Source organism: Carcharhinus amblyrhynchos, chromosome 8 (genome assembly GCF_965287045.1).
Source record: "Carcharhinus amblyrhynchos chromosome 8, sCarAmb.v2.hapA, whole genome shotgun sequence".
Taxonomy (NCBI): Eukaryota; Metazoa; Chordata; class Chondrichthyes; order Carcharhiniformes; family Carcharhinidae; genus Carcharhinus; species Carcharhinus amblyrhynchos.
In genome coordinates, this window is record NC_137331.1 from 8,249,610 (window position 1) to 8,274,866 (window position 25,257).

The window sequence follows — 25,257 nt, forward strand, 5'->3', positions numbered from 1 at the left end:
GTGAGGCTATCCACTTTGGTGGCAAAAACAGGAAGATTATCTTGAATGGTGGCAGTTTAGGAAAAGGGGAAGTGCAACATGATCTGGGTGTCATGGTGGAACAGTCCCTGAAGCTACAGCAGGCAATGAGGAAAGCTAATGACATGCTGATCTTCATAGCAAGGGGATTTGAGTATCAGAGTCAGGATGTCTTGCTGTACTTATACTGGGTCTTGGTGAGGCCACACCTTGAGTATTGTGTGCAGTTTTGGTCTCCTAATCTGAAGAAGCCTACTGAACATAAGCCTACTTGTGACTAATAAATAAATTTTACTTTGACATTCTTGTTATCGACTGAGTCCAGTGAAGGTTCACTAGATTTATTCCTGGACTAGTTGGACTGATATACAAAGAGACACTGGATTGACTGGGCTTGTTCTCACTGGAATTAAGAAGAATGAGAAGGGATCTCAGAAACATATAAAATCCTGATGGGTCTGGACAGGCTAGATGCAGGAAGAATGTTCCTAATGTTGGGGAAGTGCAGAACTACAGGTTACAATCAAAGAATAAGGGGTAAGCCATTCAGAACTGAGATGAGGAAGAACTTGTTTACTCAAAGTTGTGAACCTGTGGCGTTCTCTACCACAGACAGCTGTTGTGGCCAGCTCGTTAGATATGTTCAATAGGAAGCTGAACATAGCCCTCATGGTTAAAGGGACCAAGGAGTATGGGGAGAAAGTGGGACTAGGACACTGAAAGTGCATGACCAAATTGAATGGTGGTGCCGCCTCAAAGGGCCAAATGGCTTACTCCTGCACCTATTTTCTATGTTTCTAAAGCACTTATGGGGACGCTAAGTAAGTACATGAGGAAGAAAGGAACATATGTTGATATGATGAGGTGAAAGGGGGATGAGTTTCATGTGGTGCATAAACCAGCTGGGGCTGAATTCTTAGTTCTTTGATACAAAATTCTGCATAATCTGTGTGAAATGTAACAAGTCAATAAAAACAACCACAGACAACCTAAAATGAAACACCAGGTTTCAGGTTCCTATCATAACATGGGCTATGGTACCTGGAGCTCCAAGAATGATGAAGTGGCGATGCTGATATTCCTAAACCACGTCCGTACGTTTTATTTTTCAAAAATACACAAAGTTTTTTCTCAAATCACTTCACAGTAAATTTACTTAAAAATACTTCTTACTTAAAAGGGAGAATTTTAAATATCACTGTCTGTCATGTCAAAAATAGCACATTGCAAGAAAGCTTTGTTCTTCAAAAACAAGTACCTGGAGAAAACTCTCACAGGCGTAAATAAAAGGAAAATCAATAATTTTGTTAAATTTTAATAATCCTGCAAACCCACAAATATAACCACTAATGTTCTGAGTTGAAATGACAGTTAGTTATGTTTCTATGGCAACCTTGTGCAACCAGTAACAAGTTTTGACTTGTAGCAGGACAAAGACATGAACAGAAAGACATTCTGCTCTTACGCCATCAGAGAACAGAGACATCACTGAGCTTGAGAAAAATCAATTGTGTGTGCAATAAAGTTCTACAACATAATGTATTTTAATTTGTTCCATCTCATAAGATTTAGCATTATTGATTTTTATTGGTGTGATGTTTCCTAGATTTAAAAAATTCAAAATGAAGATTGTTTTCTCTCTGGTTTAAATGAAGCTTGCGCGAGTTTGATTTTATAGCATCATAATTAAATTGGCATTTGTAGTGGGCCTTAAGAGACCTTTCGTTTGACAATGAAAATAAAACTGACCCTACCCCTCCAGACAATCCTGCAGAGCAGTGACTGAATTAATCAGAGACCAGACCAAAGTATAATTTGTAGACTTGCACTCTTAAGATAACATTTAGGTTGGGGTGAGATCGGGTGAATCTCATTAACATATTACCTTACAGGAAGCAATCCCAGTAGCAGTCATGAACAAGATAAATATTACGGAACATTTAAAACAGTCAAGCAACGTGTGTGTGTGTGTGTGTGTGTGTGTGTGTGTGTGTGTGTGTGTGTGTGTGTGTGTGTGTGTGTGTGTGTGTGCGTGTGTGCGCGCGCGCACGTGGGGTGGGGTGGGGAAAGAGACCTGTCGCCTCCCACTTCAAAAAGATGCAGGAAACAGTTATTTATAACTCTGAATTTGTTTCATTATCTCAACTAGATGAGAATCAACTTGATTGTCTGAAGTGGATGTGAAAATCCCATGGCATTAGTTGAAGATAGTCATGATGTGGAGTTGCCGGCATTGGACTGGAGTAAACACAGTAAGAACATAAGAAATCGGAGCAGGAGTCGGCCATCGAGCCCTTTGAGCCTGCCCCGCCATTCAACAAGATCATGGCTGATCTGAAGTGGATCAGTTCCACTTTCCCACTTTCTCCCCATAACCCTCAATTCCCTTGTCTTTCAGAAACCTATCCACCCGTGACTTAAATACGTTCAGCGAGGTAGCCTCCACCACTTCAACGGGCAGAGAATTTCAGAGACTCACCACCCTTTGAGGGAAGAAGTTCCTCCTCAACTCTCATGTAAACTGTGCACCCCCCCCCCCACCCCCACCACTTATTTTGAGGCTGTGCCCTCTAGTCCTGCTATCCTTTCTAAGCGAGAAGAATCTCTCTACCTCTACCCTATCTATCCCCTTCATTATCTTATAAGATCCCCCCTCATCCTTCTAAACTCCAACGAGCACAGACCCAGTCTATTCAATCTCTCTTCATAGGCTAGCCCCCACATCTCCAGTATCAGCCTAGTGAACCTCCTCTGCACTCCCTCCAAGGCCAATACGTCCTTCCGCAAGTGCGGCAACCAAAACTGCACACAGTACTCCAGCTGCGGCCTCACCAGTACCCTGTACAGTTGCAGCAAGACCTCCCTGCTTTTATATTCTATCCCCCTCGCTATAAAGGCCAACATTTCATTCTCCTTCTTGATCACCTGCTGCACCTGCAGACTGGGCTTTTGCGATTCATGCACAAGGACCTCCAGGTCCCTCTGCACCATAGCATGCTGCAGCTTTTCGCCTTTTAAATAATAATCCCTCCTACTATTATTTCTACCAAAGTGGATAGCCTCACATTTGCTAACATTATACTCCATCTGCCAGGTCCTCACCCACTTGCTCAGCCTATTCAGATCTCTCTGCAGACTTTCCACACCCTCCACACAATTTGCTTTTCCACTCATCTTCGTGTCACCAGCAAATTTTGTTACCCTACATTCAGCCCCCTCCTCCAGATCATTTATGTCAATGGTAAACAAGTGAGGCCCCAGCACCGATCCCTGCAGCACTCCACTAGTCACCAACTGCCAACCAGAATAGCACCCATTGATTCCAACTCTCTGCTTCCTATTAGACAGCCAATCCTCGATCCATGCTAACACCTTACCCCCAACTCCGTGCACCCTAACCTTTTGCAGCAACCTTTTGCGAGGCACCTTATCTAACGCCTTTTGGAAATCTAAAAACACCACATCCACCAGTTCCCCTCTGTCTACCGCACTAGTCACGCCCTCATAGAAATCCAATAAATTTGTTAAAAACGGCTTCCCCTGAACGAATCCGCTCCGCGTCTGCTCGATCAAACCATTCTTTTCTAGGTGCGTCGCTATTTCTTCTTTGATGACGGGTTCTAGCATTTTTCCAACTACAGACATTAAACTAAACGGCCGATAATTCCCTGCCTTTTGTCTGCTACCTTTTTTAAACAGCGGCATAACATTAGCTGTTTTCCAATCTTCCGGCACTTCCCCGGAGTCCAGCGAATTTTGATAAATAATTACTAAGGCATCCGCTATCACCGCTGACATTTCTTCCAGAACCCTGGGATGCATTCCATCCGGTCCCGGGGACGTGTCTACCTTCAGTCCCATTAGTCTATCAAGCACTACCTCTCTAGAGACAGTAATCGCATCAAGGACCTCATCACCTACCATCCTTCTATCTTTAATATCCGGCAAACTATTTACGTCCTCCTCCGTGAAGACCGACACAAAAACGTATTTAAGACCTCTGCCGTTTCCTCATCGCCCACCACTAAATTCCCCCTCTCGTCCTCCAAGGGTCCAACATTCACTCTAGTCAGTCTCCTCTTCTTTATGTATTTGTAAAAACTTTTACTGCCATTTTTAATATTTAGAGCTAGTTTAGCTTCATACTCTATCTTTCCTTTGTCACCTTCTTAGTCATTCTTTGTTGTTTTTTAAACCTTTCCCAATCTTCTCATCGCCCACTATTTTTAGCCGCTCTGAATGCATCAGCTTTTAATTTAATACTCTCCTTTATTTCCTTCGATAACCACGGCTGGTTATCCCTTCTCCACCAACGGAATATATTTCTGCTGAGTACTGAAAAAGATCTCCTTAAAAATCCTCCACTGCTCCTCAGCCGTCCTACCAACCAATCTGCGCCCCCAATCTACATTCGCCAATTCCACTCTCATTCTATCATACTCCCCTCTGTTCAAACAGAGGACACAGGTTCAGGAACCCACTTTCTCATCCTTCATCTGCATCAGATGGAGGATGAGAAAGTAGGGTCCTGAACCTGTGAAGAAGTCTCAAAACGCCAGGTTAAAGTCCAATAGGTTTATTTGGTAGCAAATGCCACTAGCTTTCAGACTGCTACTCCATCAGGTGAGTGGAAGTTCTGTTCACAAACAAGGTATATAAAGACACAAACTCAATTTACAAAATAATGGTTGGAATGTGAGTCTTTATAGGTAATCAAGTCTTAAAGGTACAGGCAATGTGACTGGACAGAGGGTTCAGCACAGGTTAAAGAGATGTGTATCGTCTCCAGTCAAGACAGTTATGAGATTTTGCAAGCCCAGGTAAGTCGTGAAGGCCGCCTTGGAGAACATTTACCCAAAGATCAGGGATCCCAGTTGAGGCTGTACTCATGTGATCTTCGGGTAAGCGTTCTCCAAGGTGGCCTTCGCGACACATGACAACACAGAGTCGCTGAACAGAAACTGATAGCCAAGTTCCACACACGTGAGGACGACCTCAACCGGGACCTTGGGTTCATGTCACATTATCTGTAACCCCCACAACTTGCCTGGACTTGCAAAATCTCACTAACTGTCCTGTCTGGAGACAATACACATCTCTTTAACCGGTGCTTAACTCTCTCTCCATTCACATCGCAGTGCTTCGAAAATTAGTGGCTTGTGCTACCAAATAAAGCTGTTCGACTTTAACCTGGTGTTGTGAGACTTCTTACATTATTTGAACAGCCAGGAGTTTTCTCAGTGTCCTGGCCAATATCCATCCCTCAACAAAAGACCCAAATTATTTAATTCTGTTTCTGGGAGCTTCGACTATGTTAATTAACTGCTGCCATTCCAACATATCAGTGACAGTACTTCAAAAGCATTTGATGATTGTCAAGCACTTGGGATATCCTTTGTTCATAAGCAGTGCTATACAAATGCAAGTCTATCTCTTTTTTCACAGCTGGGTCTCTTCTTACTCAAGATGCAGTTGATTGCTCTTTGGTCAGAACTGATCACAAGACTGATTTCTGGGACGGGGGGATTGTCCAATGAGAAGAGATTTATATTTAGAAGAAAGACAGGTGATCTGTTTGAAACACAAAATCCTTAAAGGGTTTGACAATGTAGATCATGGGAGGATGTTTTCCTGACTGGGGAGTCTAGAATTACCTGTTGGATTGATTATGTCTTCCCCACAAATGGAATCATGTTGGTTCCCTATACCCTGTCAAACCCTTTCACAATCTTAAAAAGGATAAAATGCCAGGTGAACCTTGAACCTTCTCTTTCCCAGATTAAAAGAGCCCCAGCCTAGTCAACATTTTCTGATTGGCATAACCTTTCATTTCGAGTCAAACTAGTCAATCTTTTTGCACTTTCATTCATCCCTCTATATTTGTTTTAATAATGTAGACACTAGAACTGTTCACACAATACTACATACTAACTAAGTACTAACTGACATTGCACAAGTTCAACATCCGGTTTTCTATTTCATCTTTACAGAAATGAACGGCAGCACTTTTATGTTCTTATTAAGCTGCTTAGCTACTATAGTGATTTGTGTATCTGTACCTTCCCCACCCTCCTAATATTTGTGCACCACGACGCAATTTGGACAAACAGGTGCCATAGCCAAAGTGGCTCAGAATGTATTCAAAAGAATACAAGTAGGAGCAGGAGAAGACCATATGGCCAGTTGAATCTACTCTGCCATTCTATATGATTTGGCTGATCTTAGGTTTCATCATCACTTTCCGCTCCCTCCCCATATCCTTTATTTCCAAGAGACCAAAAATCTGCCTTAAATATTCTAGATGTTGGTGCATCCACAATCCTCCTTTTAAGTGAAGAAATTTTTCATCACCTCAGTCCTAAATGGTCAGCTCCTTATTTTGAAACTGCAACCCTTTGTTTTAGATTCCCCAGCCTAGGGAAACAATGTCTCAGTATCTATCCTGTCAAGCCTCTTCATGATCTTGAATGCTTCAATGAGAAAACCTCTCATTCTTCTAAATTCCGGTGCAAGCATATTCTTCCTAAATATGGAGACCATATTTGCACACAGTATTCTCAGCCCAGCACACGTGCAGCAAGGCTTCTTTATTCCTGCAATCCAATCCCCTCAATTAAAAGCTGACATGCAATTTACTTTCCAAACTGTTTGCTGTGCCTCTTTGCTAACTTTTTGTGTTCCTTGGTAGAGTACACTCAAGCCTCTCTGAACTTCAACATTTTATAAGTTTCACACTGTAATATAAACAAGTCCTAGTTTTAAGGCTGATAAAATTGGATATCCTAAATTAAAGAATTGAACATATTAAAATCAAACAGTCAAACCTCGGGCAGGCCAATTGTACAATACACAAACATGTCTTTAACCTGGTGTTATGAGTCTTTTTACTATGCCTACACAAGTCCAATGCCAGCATTTCCATATCACGGCTACGACTTGCATGATATTAGTGTGACTGTGCCTAGATACAACACAAAGTTTTCATCGTTTTACTTAAGGAATGATATACTTGCAATGGCAAAGGTTCTCTTGGTCAATTTCAGTTATGAAGGGATTGTCATATAAAGGAAAGATTGAGTAGGTTGGGTCTATACTTGTTGGAGTTCAGAAGAATAAGAGATGATCTTATTGAAACGTAAGATCCTGAGATGGCTGGACAACGTAGAGCTTACATAAAGCTCTTGTTCTGATCCTCAGAATTCAGGAAAGATATGAAGGCCCTTGAGAAGATGCAGATGATATTTTTCAGAATAGTTCTCAGCATGGGGGAGTTTTAGTTGCAATGTTAGGTGGAAAGGCTGGTGTTATTCTCCTTGGAGCAAAGGAGTTTGAGGAAAGATTTGATAATGGTATAAATGACTTAGACAAGGTAGACAGAGAAAACTCTTCTCATTAGCTGATTGTACATGACCAAGGGGCATAGATTTAAGATTTTGGGAAAGAGATGTCGTGAGAATAAAAAAATGCACCAATTAGTAATTACATGGAACTCACTGTCCATGAGGATGTTGGATATGTAATAACAATTTTATAAGTATTTGAAGGAAATAAACCTGCAGGACTACAGAGACCCAGCAGGAGTAGGACTGACTAGATTGCTTCTGTGCCATAAATGACTCTGAGATGCTGAGATAAGATGTTTTACCTTATGGGGAATCCAGAATCATAGGACAGTTTCAAAACAAGAGTTCTCCTTACTTAAGGCAAATGTGAGGAATTTCTTCTCTTAGAGGTTCATTTGTCTTTGGAATTCATTACTACAGAGAGCAGTGGAGGCAGTGAATATATTCAAGGCTGAGTTAGACAGATTTTTGACTGAAAAGGGAGTCAAAGATTATGGGGGACAGATAGAAAAGTGGAGATAAAGCCACAATCAGATCAGCCATAATCTTACTGAATGGTACCGTAGGCTCAAGGGGCCAAATGGTCAATTCATGATACCATTAATTATGCTACGTGGTGAATAGGATGAAAGTCAAGCAGGCTTTGTTCTTGACGGTGTTTGAGCTTCTAGGTGTCAGCCATGGCTCAGCTGGATACCAAGTTCGTATCCGAATCAGAAGTTTGAGTTCAATCCCAATCCAGAACTTTAGCACAAAAATGAAGGCTCCACTGATTTAGAGGGAGTGCTACACTGTCAGGGGTGATTTTCTTCAGATGAAACATTAAACCAAATCTGTTGAGTGGGTGTAAAAACTCCCATGGCGCTATTTTAAAGAGTAGGAGAGCTATCACCAGTATCCTAGCCAATTACCTATTGCTCAATGAATGTCAAAAGAACAGATTATTTGGTCATCATCAAATTATTTTAGAGATTTTGCAGTGTGCAAATTATCTGCCAAATTTTTTACATTTAAATAGTACTTCAAAAATACTTGGTTATAAAGGGGTTCGAGATGTCCATCAGTGGTGGTGACAGGCAATGTATAAATGCAAGTTTTTCTCCTGGTATTATTAGAGTGCACTTATTCAGGCAAGTGAGGAGTATTTCACATTTCATCACACACCTGACTTGTGCCTTGTAGATGGTGGACAGGAGGTGAGTCAGGAGGATGGTTACTTGCCACAGTATTCCAGCCTCTGACCTATTTTTGTAGCCATGGTACTTAAATGGCTGATCCAGTTCAGTTCTTGGTTAATAATAATTCTCAGGGTGTAAATGCTGGATGATTCTATTAATACACATTAAAGAGAAATAGTTACGATTCTCTCATTGGCAATGGTCATTGCCCAATACTTGAGGCAGGAACCCTACGTGGAGGAAAAGCCGAAACACCTTTTCCCATACATAACACTTCATAATGCAGCAAACCCCTGCAAACAGGGACTATACTTTTTTTAAAAAAAGTTGTTAGCACAGCGTTGACTCCATTTGTGACTTTACAGTAAAAGCATTGAAGTTTTCAGATCAATACAAAATATTAAAAGGCCCTCTGAATATCAACTCTACCATCTCATTACAGCAGATTCTTTTTCAATCTCTTACACTATTCTTCTATATTTGTCCAAAATTTCACAAGTTCTGATCCTGTGCCATTTTGTCCTACTCCTTTTAAATATCTGAAAAGTATTGCTTTGTGATTCCTTCCACCATTAAGTAGCTTATACAACACCTCAGAACCAACTTGAAAGGCTGTTGCTTATCAATCTCACTGCTCTTCACTTGGACACAGCAATTAAGCTGGTTACTCTCTGTGCTGGCTTCAAGGCCTGTGTAGACTCCATCTGTCATGCTTACCAGAACTATTCCCAAGGTGCAGCCTGACTAGCTTCTGAAACAGCTTCAACATGATCGTCAGGAATTTTAAGTAAATTAGTTAGCCACAATAAACTGGCATCTGTTTATTGATTGTCTACTGCACCTGCATAATTTAAATAAAGATTCAAGAGACACAAGATCACTTCTAATTCATTCTATCAGAACCAGAGTACAGTTACTTCTCATTTTATTTCCAATATGCAGAACTTCTCTATATCTACTAGCCCACGTGGATACAAATCCAAGAGAGCTTTCTGTGAGCTACTGGCTACTTCCTTTGATCAGATATTGCCCCCTGGTTTCCCAATTTCAGAATTACTTTGCATTTCTTCACTCTTACTGGGTCAAAGTCTTGGAACTCCTTAACAGCACAGTGAGAGTGTACCTACACCACCTTGACTGCAAGGGTTCAAAAATATGGCTCACCACCACTTTCTCAAGGCAATTAGATGTAAGCAACGCCCACTATCCTTTTTGCTTTGGGGAGCATATTTACATATTTTCCCACTCAAGGGGCCTGATGAGCAAATTTCGTTGACACAGCAACGAACTGAATTTCAAAAAGAAGTTTGATGTCTTAAAGAAACAATTGTTCAGCAGAAGTACAACAATGTCATAGCAATAAATTAAATTAAAAATGTAATAAAAACCAACAGGTTGTAAGAGAGTCAATGTATGTGAATTGACTATGTGAATGTGTGAACATGCATGTGTTGATCAAAGTAAGGAAAACTGATATTGGGCTTAAGGCAAACACACCCAACTTCACATTCCATGTCTCGCACTCACCCCCACTCACTCTCTTAGTCACTTGTTCCCATACACACCTCCAGCCCAGTTGTGACCTCACCCTTTCCCTTGTGGAAGGGAATCGAGGCTGCCCAATGTTTCCAAAAGCTCTAAGCACCCACAGACACTCTCAAACTCTCTCTCTCACAGAGCTAACCCATCACCTTTCCGAGTTTCTTGTCATTCCAATATCTCAGAATTCTTCAACATTCAGCTGGCAGCCTCAGTCATCTTTCAACCATGTCTCTGTAACGCCTATCAGGTCACACATATTTATCTCTACCTGCACTAACAATTCATCCCTTTAGTTACAAATGCTATGAACACTCAGATACAGGGTCTTAAATTATGTTTTAACCATTTTCAGCTCCATCTACTGGTACACTCTTATGATTCTATGTGCTGTCCCTTCGTGTCACAGTCGGGAACTCATTACCCAAATTCCGCTTTGCCGAATTACTTTGCTGTTTCCCTTGACTTTACTATATCTCCTCTCACATGATCCCTTGCCTCCATTATTTAGTTTAAGGCTCTCTCTCTACTATCCTCATTATATGATTCGCCAGAACACCGACTCCCAGCACAGTTCAAATGTAGACTATCCCACTTTCCCCAGTACTGCTGTCAATGCCCCATAAATCAAAATCCGTTTCTCCCACGCCAACCTTTGAACCATGCATTAATTTCTCTTTCACAAGAACAAAGTGAAGAAACAAGCTATCCCTTGAAAAGTCTCTGGTGCAGTAAGCTAGGAAGTAATCATATACCACTGGAAAATGCAATGATTTGCCCCACTTTGGATTGGGCTAGTCAAGACAATACCACCTTTTTATCTTCTCATTCAGCACTCTTAATATGTCAACAATGTTATTTTTTTTTAACATGAGGAGTCTGTAGCAGACCCCAAACATTGGGTGAAGTGAATCAGGAAGGTGTTCCATGCTCATCTCCAGACAATATTGTGTGATGATGTTCGGTTGCTAACCCAACGTGACAAATCCAGTTGTGGATAAAACAGAAGACAAGAGGAGCCCAAGGTTGGAAGCCTGCCTATCTTTGCAAATCAATTAGTTAAATGGTCATCAAGGCAACTGAAGACCAAATTGTCTGAAATTTAACCGAGCTTGATCCATTTTATAGCTTGTGCACAGGCCAAAAGGGGATAGTGATTTCCAGAAACTACAAGTAGGTGGCACAAGGGCAGATGAAAAGATCCGGAAACAGGGCAAATCTGAGGGATAGGATATTGCAGCTGACTTTGCTGCTGAAGGCAAGAATAATGAGCTGTGAATTGTTCAACATTTTTATGACATGCAACAGGCTCAAAGAAGCATAAAAGAGAAGAGCTGGCCTGGCCTGGAGAAAGGGTTCTCGAAAGTGAAGGGCCTAACAGGGCAATTCAGAGGTCATTGTCCCTACTTTGGAGGAGGTTCCTCCAGTGAGGACTTGATCAAGGGGTGGTGGTAGTTCAGGAGGGAGCATGGCCAGGTCAGCTGTGCCTTGAGAAGCAGGAATGTCAGGGACCTCGTACTACGTAGGGAGCAGAAGACCCCACAGCTCAACAGCAATCAGTCCCTTAAAGCTCAAGGCTTAACCCTGCCTTAAGAATGCAACCTTCAGCCTTTAGAATGCCAGTGTCTTTGCAAATTGCATCTCTCCAGAAGGAGCATCCCTTTGTAAAATTCTGACTAGGGAGTTCAGTTCTAACTGTGTGGATGGACTGCCAATGCCTGTAGCTCTGAAGGTGATTGTTGTCTTAAATTTCTATGCCTTAGGCTCATGTCAGGTAACTCAGCCATATAGTGCAAGTTGTAGAACATAATTGCGCTAAGGTGGTGCTGGATGCAATGTTCAGACAAACAAATATCACCATCAGAATGGATGAGGTTAGACAGAGAGTGTCTCCCCCATTCCTTTGAGAGACACTGGTTGGTAGATCAGTTTTAATTGTATGAATGGGCAGCCATTAACTGTGTCACTGAAACTTGATCATGGTGGAATCATCAACAGGGCAGAAGTGAGCAGATTGTGCATTTTCCCTTCCATTTCCCTGAGCCCACCGGAAATTATTAAATCCAACCTACTGTCCTTTTCTCATTGAGCATTTCAATGAAAATAATAAAAAATGCTATGACGTAGTCCCGAGTCCAAATGCAGCAAGACTTCGACAACGTTTCGGTTTGGGCCGAAAACATGCAAGGAATGTGCATATAAGTGCCAGGCGATGACTGTCTCTAGCATGACAGAATCTAACCATCTTCCCTTGACATTCAATGGTATTATCATTGCTGAATCCCTCAATATCAATATCCTGAGGTTACCATTGACCAGAAACTGAAGTGGACCTACGTAATAAATACTGTGGCGACAAAAGTGGATCAGAAGCTGGAACTCTGCACACAGTAACTCACCTCCTGACTCCTCAAAGTCCACCGACAAGGCACAAGTCAAGGGTACAAGGGAATACTCTCCATTTATCCAGCTCCAACAACACCCAAAAAGCTTGGCATTATCCAGGTCAAAGCAATTTACTTGACTGGTAGCTCACCCACCAACTCAAATATTCACTTCCTCCACCGCAAACATGCAGCGGCAGCAGTGTGTACCATATGCTAGATGCACTGCAACAACTCAAGGCTCCTTCAACGCCACTTTCCAAACCCACAATCCCTATGACCTAGAAGGACAAGAGCAGCAGATGCGCAAAAATACCACCATCAGCAAATGCCCCAGCAAACCACACACCATACTGACACATCACTGTTCCTTCACCGTTGTTTGGTCAAAATTCTGAAATTTTCTTCAGAACAGCATGGTGAGCGATCATGCATCACATAGACTTTAGTGGTTCAAGAAGTTAGCTCACCATCATCTTCCCAAGGGTAATCAGGGATGGGCAATAAATGTTGGCCTTGCTGGTGATATCACATCCCATGAACGAATGAAAAATTCTATGAAATGAGAATGCTTCTTAAATAGCCAACATCTCAACTTGCACTGTTTGTGAAACATCCAGTTTGCAATAAGTGCATTTCATATGTGTATACAAGTATTTGCGTTACATTTTATATGTTTTCACATTATATAGCATTTTACTTCATTTCTTACTTAATGGCATCTCTTCTTTCAAATTTGAGACTGTGAAGGCTTAAAAGGGACTGCTTTCATTAGACAATAAAATATTCTGCTCTCAAGACACTTCTCACTGTGTTTTACCACAGGTCAGGTTCCACACCCCTGTTTCACACATGACTCTTGAGTCACTTAGGAATGTATTAACAGGAATAGGTCCCTCAAGCCGGTGCTGCCTTCAATAGGATCTCTTATGGATAACAAAGATCAATCAATCTCAGATTTAAGATTGATCCTACTTCAAATGTTTTGCAGAAGAGAAATCTAAAGTTCTACGTCCCTGTTGAGTAGGAGTGTTTTTGAATTTCACTCTTGGTAGGTATGACTGTAAATGTTTAGACCATACACCCCAGCCGATTCTATTTCCTCAATCTGTTCCCCTTAATACCTTAAAAACCTTGATACTATAAATTCCAGGGAAGACTACCCTATTTGCTGAACGGTTTCTTGTATTTTAACCTAGCAGTCCATGTATCATTCTGGTAAATCTATGCTGTACATCCTCCAACCATTTAATCTTTCCTAACATGTGGTGCTCTGTACTCCAGGTGTTGTCTAACCCAGCAGGTATAGCAGCACCTGTGAAGAGAAACAGAGTTGACATTTCAGGTCTGTGACCTGTAATCAAAGAAGCAACAGGTAGGGCAGTGGCACTCAAACTATTTCAAAGTTCATGAAATCCCTACAGAATCCGTACAGAAGGAGGCCATTCAGCCCATTGAGTCTGTACCGACCATAATCCCACCCAAACACTATTCCCGTAGCCCCACACATTTCCCCTGCTAAATGTCAGGGTCAATTTAGCTTGACCAATCAACCTAACCCGCACATCTTTGGACTGTGGGAGGAAACTGGGGCACCTAGAAGAAACCCATACAGACACAGAGACAAAGTGAAAACTCCACACAGAAGTGACTGAGGCCAGAAATGAACCTGGGTTCCTGGTGCTGTGAGGTAGCAGTGCTAACCATTCTGCCACCCCACAGTAATTGATTAGAGCAGAATTTCTTCAGGATAGGCATTCCTGGAACAGAAGTGACAGTGAAATAAAACACTAATCCAAAAGCACTCATGCAAACCAATTTTCAATCTGGTATCATTGGATGTTGCTGAGTAGATAAGCAGTAAAAGAGTTGTACCTTGATTTTGGATTCAACGTAAAAGCAGTTTCATGACCTAAAAACAATCAGGAATGAGAGTACGCTTGATGATTCAACTACATCCTGTGTTTTAAGTCCTTCACACTCCCTCAAGCTGTCTTGCCAAGTTCGCCATCACATCATCGCTCACAACCATTCAATTTCAACAACACTTACCCATCACTTTCTAGACATCTTTCATAGTACCATTGCCACTCGTTTTTTAAGCAACATGATACACAAGGCTGACACGTTACTATTGCCAATGCTAATTTTCAGGTGATAATTGTGTCTGTACTAAAATAGTACATTTATACTAGGTTTAGCTCACCTCAGATTCATCTGTGGATTCGTCATAGTTTTCAGTCTCCTGTAATAGAGGAGGCAGACAAGGATTAGAGTATTATCTGTGATTATGAAAATATTACTTGAAAAGAATTAAGGTAACAGGATATTGGAAATCTATGAGGAAGTGGGATTAAAGTACACTGCCTCACTGAAGAGTTAGTATTGGCCCAAGCATGATAGTGCAATGAACTTCTGTGTTGTAGATTCCAATAATACCACACGTTAGCTGCCACTTTAGAGGGTTTGATTCAGATTTTTTTTAATATTAAAGAATATCTTGGGCCCTTTAGAATTTATGAGGATTGGAAAGTAAAGGTGACCTTCGGTTGAGTGACTTAATGGGCCACAAAGGCATTAACTTCAAGGGAATGAATCATAAATCGATCCAATTGCACAGTGTGTCCACCAATACTGGTACTTTCACCTCCTCACCCTCCACCACCCACTTTCCCCCACTTTCATGAACTGTCAGACATCTTGCATCTTGACAGCAAAGACAAGGAAGCTATTTGATAATGACAGCATCAATTGATTCAAAGCCCAAATTATGTGCACACGTTCATAAGTACAGTTCAACCAGGTGTCAGAGTGCAATCAAGAACAGCAACCTAGCTAACTTTTCATTCAATAATTCGGAGTACTGGCTCTACCTCTCCCTCAAGCAAGTGCAGCTAACGCAGCATAGATGTTTTGTATGGCACAGATGCTCATTAGGTTAGCTCACTGAGCCAGAGCATGTGTTGGCAGCACAGTGCAAAGCCATGATTGGGTGAAGTGGGGTCTTTCTGGATGCAAGCGCTAAAGGTCAAAATCATAATCTTATGAATCATGTAATGGCCAATCAGCTCATCTTTCTTGTACTGGCTCTTTGAAAGAGTTGTTCAATTAATTAGCCCTATACCACAAGCTCCAAATGGGCGGCACAGTAGCACAGTGGTTAGCACTGCTGCTTCACAGCTCCAGGGACCTGGGTTTGGTTCCTGGCTCAGGTCACTGTCTGTGTGGAGTTTGCACATTCTCCTCGTGTCTGCGTGAGTTTCCTCTGGGTACTCCGGTTTCCTCCCACAATCCAAAGATGTGCGGGTGAGGTTGATTGGCCATGCTAAAATTGACCGTAGGTGCATAGGTTAGAGAGGATTAGTGGGTAAAATATGTATGGATTGCGGATAGGGCCTGGGTGGGGTTGTGGTCAGTGCAGACTCGATGGGCCGAAGGACCTCTTTCTGTACTGTAGGGTTTCTATGATTTCTAAATGTATGGTAGTTAAATTTGCCGATGACACCAAGAAATAAAATTTGTTTTCAGGAGATCTAGAGAGTCTGAAAAGGGATATAAATAGATTGTATGAGTTGGCAACATACTTGGCGGATGGAATATAATGTGGGAAAATGTGAACTTTTGTACTTTGGCAAGAAAAAACGTATATTTTTTAAATGCAGTGTGATTGCAGACGTTGGTGGTACAGAGGGATCTGGTACATGAATCACAAAAATATTAGTTATGGATGTACAACAAGTGATTAGGAAGGCAAATTGAATGTTGGCATTTATTGTCAGGGTAATGGATTGTAGAAGCAGGAAAGTTTTACTGCAGTTGTACATGGCACTGGAGAGACCACATCTGGCATACTGTACAGTTTTGGTCTCCTTATTTGGAACAAAGAGTTAGAATTAGTCACTGAAGGGTCGCTCTGCAAATTCCTGGGATGAAGGCCTTAACCTATAAGGGATTAAACAGTTGGGCCTTTCCCCATTGGAGGTAAGAATCATTGACGATCTTCACTGTACTCTCTCAGGCATCGACTCCAATAAAGATCAAATTAAATGATTTGTAAAGGTTTACCATGACTTTAATGTTTTGTTTTCAATGCCTGTTTTTACAAAGCCAAAGAATCGCACACTCCAACTGCCTTATCAACTCACCATACTATGTTCAAAGATTTATGAACAAGCAACGCAGGTCCCTCTGCTGTTGCACAGAGACAGCCTACCCACCTCAAATCAGTGCCATTTAAATTATGCAGCCTTGCCATGCTGTTCTCTCAAAGTATATCACCTTACATCTACTCCGATTAAATGGCATCTGCTATGTGAGGGTCCATTTTCTACAATCTGCTTTAATGGACATTACGATATAAGAACTAGGAGCAAGAGTTGGTCATTTGGTACCTTGAGCCTGCTTTATATTCAATAAAATCATGGCTAATCTAATTTTAACTTTAACTCCACTTTGCTGCCTTCCTTCCAGAACCTTTGATTCATTATCAAAAATCTGTCCAACTCAGCCTTGAATATCTTCAGTGATCCAGCCTACGCTGCTTGCTGGGAAGAAGAATTCGACAGGCTAATGACATAAAGAAAAGAAATCCCTCATCGCCATCTTAAATGGGAATCTCTTTAATTTTAAACTGCAACACTCCTTCCCAGTTCTGGATTCTCCCAAGAAGGAAATAATATCTCAGGATCTACCCTATCAAGCCCCCCTCAGAATCTTGTATGCTTCAAAAGATTTCTCATTCTTCTGAACTCCAATGAATATAGACTTAACGCTTCCTCATTAGAAGACTCCCCTACCCAGGAATCAGCTGAGTGATCATTCTCCAAACTGTCCCCAATGCAAGTATGTCCCTCCTTAAATACAGCAACCAATGCTGTACACAATGCTCTCGGTGTGGTCTCAGGAATGTCAGCACACTTATAGCAAGATTTCCATCTTTTATACTCCATCCTCCTTGCAATAAAGGCCAACATTACATAGGCCTTGCTAATTACTAGCTATACCTGCATTCTAATATTTTGTGATTCGTGTACAAGGACACCCAACTCCCTCTGTAACAGATATATTCTTCAGCCTCTATCCATTTAAATAATATTCTCATTTCCATTCTTTGTGACAAAAAAAACACCATGTTTTCTGACATTATGTTCCAGCTATCAAATTTTGCCAAATTCACTTAAACTATCTAAACCCTCTTCACAACTTACTTCCCTTGTTTCCATCATCAGCAAATTTTGTTACAGTTTGTCCCTTCATCCAAGTAGTAACATTGATCGCAAATAGTTGAGGCCCCAGCACGATCCATGGTATTCACCCAACAGTTCGCCAACCGAAAAATAACCCGTTGACCATGGCTCTTTGTTTTCTGTTGGTTAGGAGTCCTCTACCCATGTTAATCTATCACCTCCAACATTATAAGCTTTCATTTTACACAATGACTTTTAACGTGATACCTTACCAAATGCCTTTTGGCAATCCAAATACACTACACCTGCTGGTTCCCCTTTATTAATCCTGCATATTACATGCTCAAGAGGCTATAATAAACAAGCTCAACAGGATTTCCCTTTCACGACACCATGTTAACTCTGCCTGATTATATTGTAGTTTTCTGGTACTATCTCTTTAACAATGTATTCTTGCATTTCCCCAAGGGCCTTCATAACTGGCTTATAGTTTTCTGTTTTGTGTCTCCCACTTTTCTCGAACAGAGATATTACGTTTGAGGTTTTCCAAATCGGTGGAACCTTTCCAAATTCTCAGGAATTTTGGAAGGTTACAAACAATGCTCTTACTATCTCTGTAGCCACTTTTTTTAAGACCATGGATCACGGGCATCGCTGGCTGGCCAGCATTTATTGCCTATTCCTAGTTGACCGAGGGCCATTGAGAGTCAACAACACTGCTGTGGCTGGGAGTCACACATAGACCAGATCAGGTAGTGAACCAGATGGATTTTTCTGACAATCAACAATGGTTTCATGGTCATCATAGATTCTTAATTCCAGATTTTTTTTATTGAATTCAAATTCCACCATCTGCCGTGTTGAGATTCGAACCCCAGTCTCCACAGCATTATCCTGGGTCTCTGGATGAATAACCTTGCAATAATACTACTAGATCATCATCTCCCCATCATATAAAGCCACATTAGATTTTCAACTACTTTTACTTTGACTTTTTTGTTACTATTATTGGGATGCTGTTATGTCTTCTACTCTGAAGGCCAGATAGAGAAAGGTTGTCCAAAGTCTCTACTACAATGCTGCAAGCTATTTGCTACATTACGAGGTTTTGTATCATCCACAAAATTCAATGTTGTCCTTTCTCTGTCCAAAGGAAGTAATTTATACACAAGAAAAACAGTAGTCCCAATATGAACCTGGAGGATTCTACTGTATGCATCCCTTTCCCATTAATCACTTACATACCAAGCTACCACTGTTTCTTTAAGAAAATATGACAGAAATTAAAAAGGCCAAACTCAAACCTTACTCTGAACTGACATGTGGACCCAGTTTTGGTCAAGCAGCAACTTTCATCTCAATCTAGACTTGCGCAAACAGGACAAAATGGAAATGCATTTTGCTTTGGCTCAACGTGTTTTACTGCAGAGTAACCCAAAAGTAGCACTGATGACACCATCTGTACCAAGTAAGGATGGCAAACAAAGAGGAAATATCATTCAGCTCCTCAAAAGTTTCTTTTATGCATCATCTGCAATCTACTGGATCACTGCATTTAACGGCCTTGACATAATACCCTGGGAAGAAAACTCCACATTGTTGACAATCCCAGCTCATTGGTCTCCAAGAAGTATTTCATAAACTTGAAATTGATGAATGCAAAACAACAAATAATCTTAATATCAACTGCCTCAGCATTTATGAGGAAAGATACATCTCCAAACAAAGATTAGGTAACAGCAGGTGGTGTTGAAATAGCTAAAAACGCATCTGGAAAGGCCAATCTTGAGAAACTCAATGCATATATCTAATCAACAATGTATATAAGATTTTGAACTCCATGACTAGAAACATGAATTTATATAGTACCTTTAATGTAATGTCTTAAAAATAAATCCCAATGCACTTCACAGAAGCATTAACAAATTTGACACCAAGCCACATAAGGAGGTATAATATTGGTCAAAGGGATAGATTTCAAAGACTGTCTTAAAAAAGGAGTGTTTTTTTAGGGAAGGAACTCCAAAGCTTAGATATAAGGCAGCTGAAAGGACAGCCACAAATGGTTCAATTATAATCAGGGATGATTAAGAGACCAGGATTAGAAGAGTGAGAGGGTGAGAGAGCAGTTGGAGATTTTCTTAGGAATAAATTAGGGAAGTGGGACTGGATTACTCAGAAAGCAAGCATGGATGTGATGGATTGAATCATCTCTTCCTGCGCTGTAATGATTCTCTGTGACTCCTATATAATGCCTTTTAACATCATAAAATATCCAAGGTAATTTGTTGCAGACAAAAATTTAAACCAAGCGAATGAAGGAGGCATTATGTCTTAAAAAGGCAGAAGGAGGCAGAAGATTTTAAGGCGTTTCTTTGAAGAAAAGCTAAGTGAGAAGCGATTTTGAGTGGGTGAGGAAGTAAGTCGAGAACTAAGGGTCAAGATAGCTGAAAGCGTGGCTGTTAATGGACTTAAAGAAGTGGGTGATTTACAAGGGGCTAAAATCGGAGGAACAGCTCTACAAAAACTGTGGGACTGCTTGGAAGTTAAAAAAGGCAAGACCATTCAAGGGACTTGAACATGAGGATTAGGATTTTAAAATCAAGGTATTGGTAGACCTGCGTTCATTGTAGGTCAACAAACAGAGGGATGATGTATGAATGGAACTTGATGCAAATTCTGGCAGTCGAGTTTGGATGAGTAGAAGAGGGTATAAGTTTAAGATAACCATAAAGAGTTAAAATGGATAAAGTGTCTTCAAGATGATGAATGGGATGGATAGGATAGAGGTGGAGAGGCTCTTCCCGCTCAGAAAAGACAGTAGGACTAGAGGGCACAGCCTCAAGATAAAGGGGGAGGGGAGTTTAGACTGGCGTTGAGGAGGAACTTCTTCACTCAAAGGGTGGTAAATCTCTGGAATTCTCTGCCCATTGAAGTGGTGGAGGCTGCCTCGCTAAATATATTTAAGACGCGGGTTGATAGGTTTTTGATAGGCAAGGGGATTAAGGATTATGGGGAGAGGGCGGGAATGTGGAACTGAGACACGACAGATCAGCCATGATCTTATTGAATGGCGGGGCAGGCTCGAGGGGCTAGATGGCCTACTCCTGCTCCTATTTCTTATGTTCTTATGTTCAAGGTAGTGGTTAGAATGGATAAATATACAAAAAAGATAACAAGAATAACATCTATCAAATCCGTCCTGTCAACCATTAAACTTATTCACCACGAGCATACTCTGCAACATCCCGTACCGTCCTCCACATTATAGTAATCATATTATTTTGTGGGAAAGACAAAAATGAAACAAATGCAGAATTTATTGTTCAAACCATTATCGAAGCAATGTCATAATTCTTTTCAAAAGTAATTAAGCATGTTTGAAAAAGAAAAATAGTAAAATGTGCTGAAAATGAGCAGGAGAGTTGGATTAGGCTACGTGGGTCTTCGGCAGAAAAACAGGACAGATTTGACGGGTCAATAGCTAAGGACTATGCGTTTGACAGTTCTTTCTACCATTGTAAATTCTTCTTTCATTGCAGGACATTAGGATATTTTATTTCAGACATAAACATTTAATGAGCTAAACAGGTGGGGTATCTTGGTGAAAATCGCAGGATTAGAAAAGTGTTTTTTGTTAGAATAAATGAATTGACTTCTGGCGAGGAAAACTAGATGCTAGCATGATTCCATTCACTAATAAATTCAAAGTTGCTTTCTGTGCTAAAACCTTCAAATAATTTGAATTAAGAACATAAGAAATAGGAGCAGGAGTAGGCCATCCAGCCCTTCGAGCCTGCCCCGCCACTCAATAAGATCATGGCTGATCTGCCGTGGCTCAGTTCCACATTCCCGCCCTCTCCCCATAACCCTTAATCCCCTCTCTTATCAAAAACCCATCAACCCGCGTCTTAAAAATATTTAGCGAGGTAGCCTCCACCACTTCAACGGGCAGAGAATAAACAGAAAATTTAGTGCTGAAAAAAGTTAAATATTTTGAACTAAGGGGAATTGTTTGTATAATATCACCTAAACATCTGTGCCTATCTACAATGGGTGCCTAAAACTAGGCTGTTTGGCACACAAGATTTGATGGGCAGGTTTCCTAGGCGGATATAAAAGTTTTGTGGACAGAACTTGTCAGGTTTAGCAGTTTACAAACGTAGACGTTTTTTAACCAAACTCTCCCGATAAAATCAGTTCCGAGCCTCTTGTTGCAAATACTGCAATTACATATATAGCCACAGATTTAATCAATTGAGTTGAGACCTGGTGAAAGGTCACAAGACCCAAAACAATAATTCTGTTTCTCTCTCCATAGATGCTGCCTGATCTGCTGAGTAAATAAATTCAGAAAACACTGGAAATAATCAATGAAACAGAAAGCCCTTAAACGTTGCACTATAATGTTCCATTACTGGAATCAAACTCATTATATATGATTGTACCAAATCCAGGAGCACTCTTTTTTTCACTTCATCCTATTAAAGAATAAATATGGTTGAATGCCACATTGAAATAAAGTAAATGTGGCATCCTGTAGCTTGCAAACCTCATAATGGACCAAATTCTGTTGAATTATGCATTTTATGCCCTAAGTGTAGTGTCGCATCAATGTAGAAGCTATAGCTATTGGCTCATTTGAGTGCTAACAAAACATAGGCATGGATTTGCATAGCCAGCTATTTCAACGACACAATGTCACCAGCCAAAGTTAATAAATACTTCCATATGATACTCTTGAAAAGTTTCATTTTGCAGACAGTGCTCCACTCCCAAAAGTTTGTCTAATGGAGCATATACATTCATCTGAAGGCAGGGCCCACCTTGATCCATTTTGTCTCATCCCTCAACGATATTAACTCTACCATCTTCCTAACAGCCTGGAGCAGTTTCTTCAAAAGATCAATGCCCTGTCCTCAATCTCCTCTAGAAGCTGTTGAAAATCCTTCAAAGTAAATACTTTCTGATAAAATAAACAAAATACTGCAGTTGCTGGAATCTGAAACAAGAACAGAAGATGCTGGAAATACTCAGCAAGTCTGCCAGCAGAAATCAGGAGGGAAAGATTTACTGCTTCGAGTCAGAGACCCTTGATTGGAATGGAAAGGAGGGAGAGTGTTTGAATAAAATCAATTACAACAACTTTAAGAACAAACAACAGGTGATCTGGTATGAAAGAGGAAGGTTTGAATTGAGGCAATACATGTATGGAATATTTAAAAGAAAGAGGAGTTTCATCTAAAACTCTGTTTCTTTTTTTTGGCTTAAATCCATCACAGAGTCATAGAGGTTTACGACATGGAAAAAGGCCCTTTGGCCCAACTTGTCCATGCCACCTTTTTTTTTTATAAACCCCTAAGCTAGTTCCAATTGCCCACATTTGGCCCATATCCCTCTATACCCATCTTACCCATATAACGGTCCAAACGCTTTTTAAAAGCCAAAACTGTACCCGCCTCTACTACCACCTCTGGCAGCTTGTTCCAGACACTCACCACCCTCTGTATGAGAAAACTTCTCCTCTGAACCCTTTTGTATCTCTCCCCTCTCACCTTAAAGCCATGCCTGCCAGTTTTAGATTCCCCTATATTTGGAAAAAAATATTGACTACGTAACTGATCTATGCCCCTCATTATTTTATAGACCACTGTAAGATCGCCCCTCAGCCTCCTATGATCCAGAGAGAAAAGTCCCCAATCTATCAAGTTCCGATAGCATCCTAGTAAATCTTTTCTGCACTCTTTCCAGTTTAATGATATCCCTTCTATAATAGGGTGACCAGAACTGTGCACAGTATGCTGTGGTAGCTCAATGTTATTACAGTTATGCAGCTCTTCATAAAGCGTTTTCCAGCTTGGTTGTTTCTCTATAACTAAAAAGCTGAAAGCAGAATTTTTTTAATTGCAGTTTCCATCTCATTTCTTGACATCTACCCTAAACATGTCCTTCACAACCTCTTGACCCCATTCCATCTTATCTTGCTGCCCTGGCACTAAGAAAAAGAATGCTTATGGTTACTTCCTGTCTTACTGACTATCCTACATTTGTACACAATAACCCTCATTGGGTCGCAATGTTTTGAAGGCAAATTGAAGTTTGAGGGTGAAGCTTATCTAGGTGTACCTCACAAGTTACTTCCTAATACAACTGATCTCCTAGGTTAGAAAAAATATCCTGACATTCTTTAATACCATCCAGTAAAATTGTTCAGCAAGTCAGGCTACAGTGAGACTTGGAAAGGGCACTCATAATTTGATGAAGCACCACATTAAAAATTATTCCCTACGGCTTGGATGAAGCTTCCTCCTCCTCCATATAATTGCACGGATACTCAACGTATACAACAGTCAAACAGTTTTCAATGCCAAATTAAAGGGATTTGCAGACTAGATCTCAACAACAACACGCAGTTATACTTTTATTGCAGTGATGGTGGCGATGAAACTACTGGACTAGTAATCCAGAGGTCCAAGCTCTGGGGGCAAGAATTCAAATTCCACCATGACACCGTTTAAGTTAAATTGATAAAACTGAAATTAAAAGCTTCTCTAATGATGACAATGAAATCATAGTTGATCTTGCTCACGAATGACCCTTACTGAAGGAAATTTGCCATCCGTACCTGATCCGGCCCACGTGCAACTCCAAACCCAGAGTAATACCTGTTGACTGCCCTCTGAAATGGCCCAAGAAGCTAGCTGTACCAAGCTGCTATGAAGTCTAAAAGGAATAATGAAATTGAACTGGCCTCTCGGCAGTAGGCACCGGAAACACCATTGACGAACACCATCATCCTCACTAACACGTGGGGGTTTGTGCCAGAACTGGGAGAGTTTTCTCACAGATGAGTAAAGCCTGACAATCATACTCTCAGATCCATGCCTTACAGAGAACGTCCCAGACACCATCATCCCTGGGTATATTGTATACCAGCAACAGGAATGACCAGCGGCAGCAGCACAATGATACACAGTTGGGAACATAAGAACTAGGAGCAGGAGTCATATGGCCCCTCAAGCCTGCTTTGTCATTCAATAAGATCACGGCTGATCTTTTCTTGGACTCAGCTCCACTTACCCACCCGCTCACCATAGCCCTTAATTCCTTTACTGTTTAAAGATGTATCTGTCTTTGCCTTAAAAACATTCAATGAGGTAGCCTCAACTGCTTCACTAGGCAGGAAATTCCACAGATTCACAACCCTTTGTGTGAAGAAGTTTCTCCTCAACTCAGTCCTAAATTTGCTCCCCTTTATTTTGAGGCCATGCCCCCTAGTTGTAGTTTCACCTGCCAGTGGAAACAACTTCCCTGCTTCTATCTTATCTGCTCCCTTCATAGTATGTTTCTATAAGATCTCCCCTCATTCTTCTGAATTCCAATGAGTATAGCCTACTCAGTCTCTCCTCATAAACTCACTCTCTCAACTCCAGAATCAACCTAGTGAATCTCCTCTGCACCCCCTCCAGTGCCAGTATATTCTTTCTCAAGTAAGGAGATCAAAACTGTACACAGTTGGCCTCACCAGCACCTCATACTGCTGCAACATAACCTCACTGTTTTTAAACTCCATGCCCCTAGCAATGAAGGACAAAATTTCACTTGCCTT

General features: G+C 41.0%; 1 protein-coding gene across 1 annotated transcript in view; it reads right to left on the reverse strand.

Annotated features, from left to right (window-relative positions):
* Positions 1–25,257, reverse strand: part of vps41 (VPS41 subunit of HOPS complex) — a 162,591-nt gene that overhangs the window by 128,205 nt on the left and 9,129 nt on the right. The window contains exon 2 of the mRNA XM_080193618.1: positions 14,669–14,707. Within this exon, the coding sequence (XP_080049744.1) occupies positions 14,669–14,707 (39 nt within the window). The remainder of the gene's footprint in view (positions 1–14,668; positions 14,708–25,257) is intronic.